At 44.7% G+C, this 6411-nt stretch overlaps 1 protein-coding gene across 1 annotated transcript in view; it reads left to right on the forward strand.

The window, feature by feature from the left end:
• Window positions 1-3395, forward strand: part of LOC144695191 (uncharacterized) — a 53080-nt gene extending 49685 nt beyond the window's left edge. Inside the window, exon 5 of the mRNA XM_078566077.1 lies at window positions 1102-3395. Coding sequence (XP_078422203.1) covers window positions 1102-1391 — 290 coding nt within the window. The 3' untranslated portion in view covers window positions 1392-3395. The remainder of the gene's footprint in view (window positions 1-1101) is intronic.
• Window positions 3396-6411: the final 3016 nt, after the last annotated feature.

The following is a 6411-nucleotide window of genomic DNA, read 5'->3' on the forward strand; positions in this document are numbered from 1 at the left end:
ATAACCAGTTGGGGCCCAGAAGACTAGGTCCTTCACCTGTTACAATGATCACTGGGAGCTGGGCTTCTGTTGCCTGTGGGATACAGACACTATGGTGATGCCTGTACCCTGTATTGACTCCCCACTGTACATCTTCAGCTGAGCTGTGGTTTGCTCCAGATTCAGTGGCTGGGTACCTTCATTTAGGTATTTAAATGTGTGTTCTCCCACCACTGTGGTCGATGCTCCTGTGTCTACCTCCGTGACTAGAGGCTTCCCAATCACTTGAAAGGTGATGGTGATTGGTTCAGTTTTTACTGCTTTGACAATGTATAGGGAATAGATATCAGTATCAGCAGCTTCTGGTTCAGTTATGTTGAGCATTTCAATAGTCTTGGTCTGCAGTCTGATTGGCTCTTTCAGTTTCGCCCTGCATTGCTTTATTACCTACCTTTTTTTGTGGCAGTAGTGGCATTCTGCCTCTTTAAATCTGGAGGTTTCCGGTACATGGTTACCGCTACATCTGTAACAGGTTGATTTCTGAATCGCTGCTGAGATGCTTCCACTAGGCCTTTTCATTTTTTGAGCAGCAGAGACGGTCTCCCACTTCGCTGCTGTCTCTCTGGTTTTCACTCCACGCCCAGTGGTAGGTTCACACCCCAACTGCAGAACGGTGCCATGTTGCACACTCTGTAAAGCCTGCGAGTCCCTCTCAGCGCTCTCCATCGCTAGCGCTATCTCCATGGCGTGCTTCAAATCGATATTAACTTCTGCAAGTAAACAGCGCTGAATGGCATCGTCATGAACACCGCAAACCAACCGCTCCCGCAACATATCATTGAGTGTACCTCCGAAATCGCAGTGCTCAGTCAACTGTTTTAACTTGGCGATATAAGTTCCCCTGGGCCCCTTTCTCTGGAGTTATACTTAAATCTCTGCATAATTACTGATGGCTTTGGGTTGAGTTGGGCGCGTTCAGGGCCCTCAGACTGCGAATGGTTGCCCAATTCTAAATCTTTTAACGAATTGGTAGACCTCGTGAAGATGCACCTTGCATTCTATCGTTGTATTAGCGGTCATTTGAAAATATTACCTACTTTTTTATTTTGTTGTGTTTTACAGAGATCCACAAAGATCATCCGACAGAGGACCCAGTACAACAGCACCTACAAAACCACCTAGAACGTGATGTCTTTATACTAATGGCAACTCATTTAACACTTGTCATCTCTGTTCTAGTGTTGGGTTGCAGGTGTTTATACGCCCACAAGTATAATATACACGACACTGTTGATGCGGAAGAACTGCTAGTGACTGTAGGTTTAATTAGTTGTATAGTTATTTCACTTTTTGCACTGCTAGGGGCTACCATAATTTTATTCATCCGTATACTGCTAGCAAAGTTCCCATAGCTGGACTTCACCTTTCTAACGCAATAAATCATTTAGTTGACACAACAAAACTTCATGGTTACTTTATTTTGGGTAGATTACTAACGCTGGGAAAGTTTGGCATTTGGCACAGAATGTTTTTAAATGTGTGTATGCTTGTTGTTTAAGAACCTTGACAAGTTTTGGTGCTGAAGTCCTACTCTAGAGGTCTTAGCACAACAAGCTGACACTCCAATGCAGTACTGAGAGAGGGCAGCACTATCAGAGGTGCTGTTCTTTTGGATCTGACGTTAAATCAAGGCCTCACTTGGCCCCTCAAGTTAGTATGAAAGATCCTATGGCACTACTTTAAAGAAGAGTAAGGGAGCTCTCCAGTGTCATGGCCACTATTCATCCCTCAACCTTCGTCACTTAAAAACAGATTATCTGGTCATTATCTCATTACTGTTTATGGGAGTTTGCTGTACACAAATTGGCTGCCAAGCACGTTTCCTACATTACAACAGTGGCTACACTTCACATGTACTGCATTGGCTATAAAGTACTTGGGATGGCCTAAGTTCATGAAAGATGCTATGGAAATGCAACCTCTTTCCATATAAACAGTGAGTCCAACTGAATAGTGCCTAAGCATCATATTTCTGCATGGTCCTACCTTAAATCAATGTGTCCCAACTTTAAACAGTGACACAACAAAAGGCAACAGTGAAAGATGAGACCTCTAGGTTAGAAAAACATGATTTGCCAATACTACTGAACACCTCTGAAGCAAACACCAAGTCGGGTGCCCTTATAATTTGTATTAGTTAGAGAGGTGTGCCAAGAATCATACTGTCTGAAGCAACAGCCTCCAAGTTACTATCCAAAGAGGCATTTCTGGCCCTCAAATCCCGGTGTTCTGGCTCAAGAAGCTCCATTCTATTTGTATCTACATATCTCGCTGACTGGTGTCATCTGCATAGGCTGGATGGAAGGGATACCCTTAGTGCAGTTTTCTGACTGATGAAATACAAACAGAAAATGCTGGAAATACTCAGATTCCGGCAGCATCTGTGGAGAGAGAACGTTTCAGGTGTTCTAATGAAAGGTTACCGTTCTGAAACTTTAACTCTGTTTCCCTTTCCACAATTACTACTTGATCTGCTGAGTATTTCTGTTTTTATTTCAGATTTCCAGAATCTACAGTATTGCATTTTTGGCTGACTGATGAAGATGTGCTAAATCAAAACACAAAGACCTGTTGGTTTCCACAGCTTAAAATAAACAGAAACATATGAAAGGTTGATTTTAAACTACTGCATGCACTTGAGTGACGAAGACAAAATACCCAGATTCTCGTATTCTATAGGTCCGAATACCTTTTCTGTTTCTATCCCGGGTATATAAACAAGATACGTTTTTAAGTCTAATCTGGAAATGGCATAAGAACTTGACATATAGGTAATGTAGCACTTGTAACATTTTAGAACAGGCAGTTACCTCAGAGCAGTGCAGAAAATTCACTTAGTTCAATCATCATTGTTACAGCAAGGGCTGCAGTGTTTGCTTTAATTGGTTAATTCAGGTCTTGTTGCTTATTGATAAGAGAATGTTTGCTACCTGATTTCTGTTTGCACTGGGGTGAAGAGAAGGCAACTGCTCAGGACTAAGAGGTTAATACCTGGTTGCTGCAGCTAGTCAAGAAGAACGTCCTTTTACCTCTGGAACCTGGATTCAAATAAACCTCCGACTGATGAGATGAAATATTGCTTTCTAGGCTAATTATAAGGGTCTTACATGAAATAAGCTTGTGGAGTTCCCTCCCCCACACTTCCTAACGGAGACGTGGTCAAAGCTCGAAACTGTCCCGCGAGTAAACAGACTCACTGGGATGAGGCCACAAAACACCTGATGTTGGAAATGAAAAACCATGACAGTCTAGGGTGTTCTCTTGTGCCTAGTGTCAGGGGAGGAAAAGGTGAAGGTTTACTCTGCACCTTAATTTTCCCCATAATTGCACAACAGAAATATCAAATAAATGCATATCTACAGCCCTCTTATGCATCATTTATAAGCCATAAAGCAGAATGAAGGCTGAGGAAAATGTCTCCAGTCCATCTTCTCAACCAGGATAATGAAACCTGATAAATTATCATCATATTATTAGTGGTCAAGGGTGAACCTTCAGCAGGAACTTTGGAATAAGGTACATGCACAATCCCATAATTAGAGATGGGTTATCTGATTTGGATGTGCTAGCACTCAAAAGCACACACTGCTTGTTTTCTAATCTTTCCCAATGTCCCCCAAGCCTTTTAGGCTTCCTCCTGATTGTGTACAGCCTTGAGATAGATAGAGATCCCATAATGACAATGAATGCTAGATGCAACACATGCCAATGTTCTTGCAAAGGATATCAACCCCGGAACAACGTAACATACACCTTTGTTAAAACGGACAGAGCATAGTGCTAGACTTTAGAGCACCTAGTGACACACATACACCAGCTGGTACTGCAGCAGGAGCTGGTATTTATATCATTACCCAACTTTCTGTTTCTTATTCTTTCATGGGATGTGGGCGTCGCTGGAGAGCCCAACATCTGTTGCCCATCCCTAACTGTCCTTGAACTGAGTGGCTTGCACAGCCATTTCAGGGGGCAGTTAAGAGTCAACCACATTGCTGTGGATCTGGAGTCGGATGTAGGCCAGACCAGGTAAGGATGGCAGATTCCCTTCCCTAAAGGACATTAGCGAACCATATGGGTTGTTACCATGTGTTCAGTTATCATCATCACCATCGTGAGTTCTCTGCCCGAGAGCAAATCCTTGGTGATTATTCGCTGTACCACAGCCATATGTATACCAGGGTTTTTACTATGGGTAGGGCAAGGAGGCAGTCCCCAGGTCTATCTCACCTGGAATGGGGATCGAACCCCATGCTGTTGACGTTAATCAGAACAACACGCTAACCATCTGGCCAACTTCAGCAAACTGCAGCCCCGCGCCCCCTCCGCCTCCCCCTGTGCCCTGTTGCAATGAGTACAATTCAAATAGCACAGTTTGTATTTTCCTTTGTGTTCTTGTGTTCAAACTCAAGTGCCTGCTTTCCCCAAAAGATTAATATTGTTGTGTTATCAGCTCTCTGAGGGACGTTTTCCTTCCTTCTGAAAAATTGAAGGATTGTTGCTAGCTCTAAAATAGCGCTGGGACATCTAAAGGGGCATCAGTGCTGAACAAAGAAGGACAGGTTCTCTGTACTTCACAGCATTTAAACCGTGTGAGAAAAGAATTTACTTTTGTAATGTGCTGCAACAGCTCATAGTCCAAGCAGATAATAGCCCAGATCTTCCAATTGAAGTAGTGATGAATGTTGAGGTGTTCGCCACTGTTGAGGAACAGAACCTAGAGGAGGCCCAAAGCACAGGCCTCATGCACAAGCTTCAACTCCTGGAGGGCAGAGATAAGCTGCCCAGACCTCACCCTGGATTCTGCCAACATTGATGCTGCCACTGGAGATTTGGGCTTGATGCTGTGCACTTGCCCACAAATTCGCACCACTCTGCCTGGATTTTTAAATCACGGGCATAAAACCAGGTGAGAAGTGTTTTACAGCGGAAGGTGTATCGGGAAGGCCTGTTTATACAAAATGCATTTAAAAGTAAACTTGCAGAACAATCATCACCCTTCCCCACACCCATTACCCTCCTTTACCCACCCCACACACCTACTCAGCACCCCAACCAGCCCACCCCCACTTCCATCAACCCCACTCCCCCAACGAACCAACGGCCATCCCCCACCCTCTTCCCCCTCTCTCCCGTTCCCCCTCTCCCTCTGTCCATCTCTTCCTCCCACTGCCTCTTCCCCACCCCCCCACTCTTCTTCCCCCTACCTACCCCTTCCCATTTCCCTCCCCCTCATTCTTCCCCACCCCTGTACTTGCCATTCACCTGTCCCTGCCCCCCCACCCCCCCAGAAGTCATGATTCCATGGCTTCTCGTAAAATGTTAAGTGTAGCTAAAAACATAGTGGGCCAGATTTCTTGGCTGGGGTGGGCAGGCAGGCTGAGGTACTGAGGGTGAACTGTCAGTGTTTCCCATCATTATCCCTTCTCAACAGATCACACAGGATGTTGGCCAGACGCTGATTTGCGTGGAAGTTCTGAAGTTATGGTCTGTCACTCAGTAATCCATCCAAGGCTGCATTGTGGACCCAACACCCAGAGCCAGCAGTCATTGAGATCAGTGAGAATTTCAACTTTCTGCCCCCCATATTGCTACCAGAAACCTCTTAAATAAGTTACACCTTGTTTAATCAGGTTTCTAATGGCAATGTAAGAATAACATAGTGATGAACAATAGAACTGGCACTGAAAAGGTAATTTTATATCTGTGGTGCGCTATGAACTGATTAATTCATAGATTTTTAAGCTTAAATATTTTCAATTACAATTTTTTTAAAAACTTGTTCAGAATATTTTAGCTTCTACCTACAACCCAGGTGTATGTCCCAATCTTTAACTTGCTCGATGAAAAAACATTTCAAAGTGTTTTTTCTGACTGTTTGTATGACCTTTTTTTTATGCATTCATGGGGCATGGGCATCACTGGCTGGGCCAGCATTTATTCCCCATCCCTAATTGCCCTTGAGAAGGTGGTGGTGAGCTGCCTTCTTGAACCGCTACAGCCCATGTGGTGTAGGTACGCCCACTGTGCTGTTAGGGAGTGCCAGGATTTTGACCCAGCGACAGTGAAGGGATGGTGATATATTTCCAAGTCAGGATGGTGAGTGGCTTGGAGGGGAACTTCCAGGTGGTGGTGTTCCCATGTGTCTGCCACCCTTGTCCTTCCAGATGGTAGTGGTCATGGGTTTGGAAGGTGCTGTCGAAGGATCCTTGGTGACTTCATTCTTTAAAGTGATTGGCTGTTTGGACAGCCCGGTGACATCACTCCAGCTCCACAGTGGGAATCCCTTGTATTGAAACAAAGGGCAGAATTTTCTGCCTGCCAGGTGGGCAAAGTGGGAGCGGGCGCAGGCCAGATTGGTGCCCTCGATCGGGT

Source organism: Cetorhinus maximus, chromosome 21 (genome assembly GCF_964194155.1).
Source record: "Cetorhinus maximus chromosome 21, sCetMax3.hap1.1, whole genome shotgun sequence".
In the NCBI taxonomy this organism is placed as follows: Eukaryota; Metazoa; Chordata; class Chondrichthyes; order Lamniformes; family Cetorhinidae; genus Cetorhinus; species Cetorhinus maximus.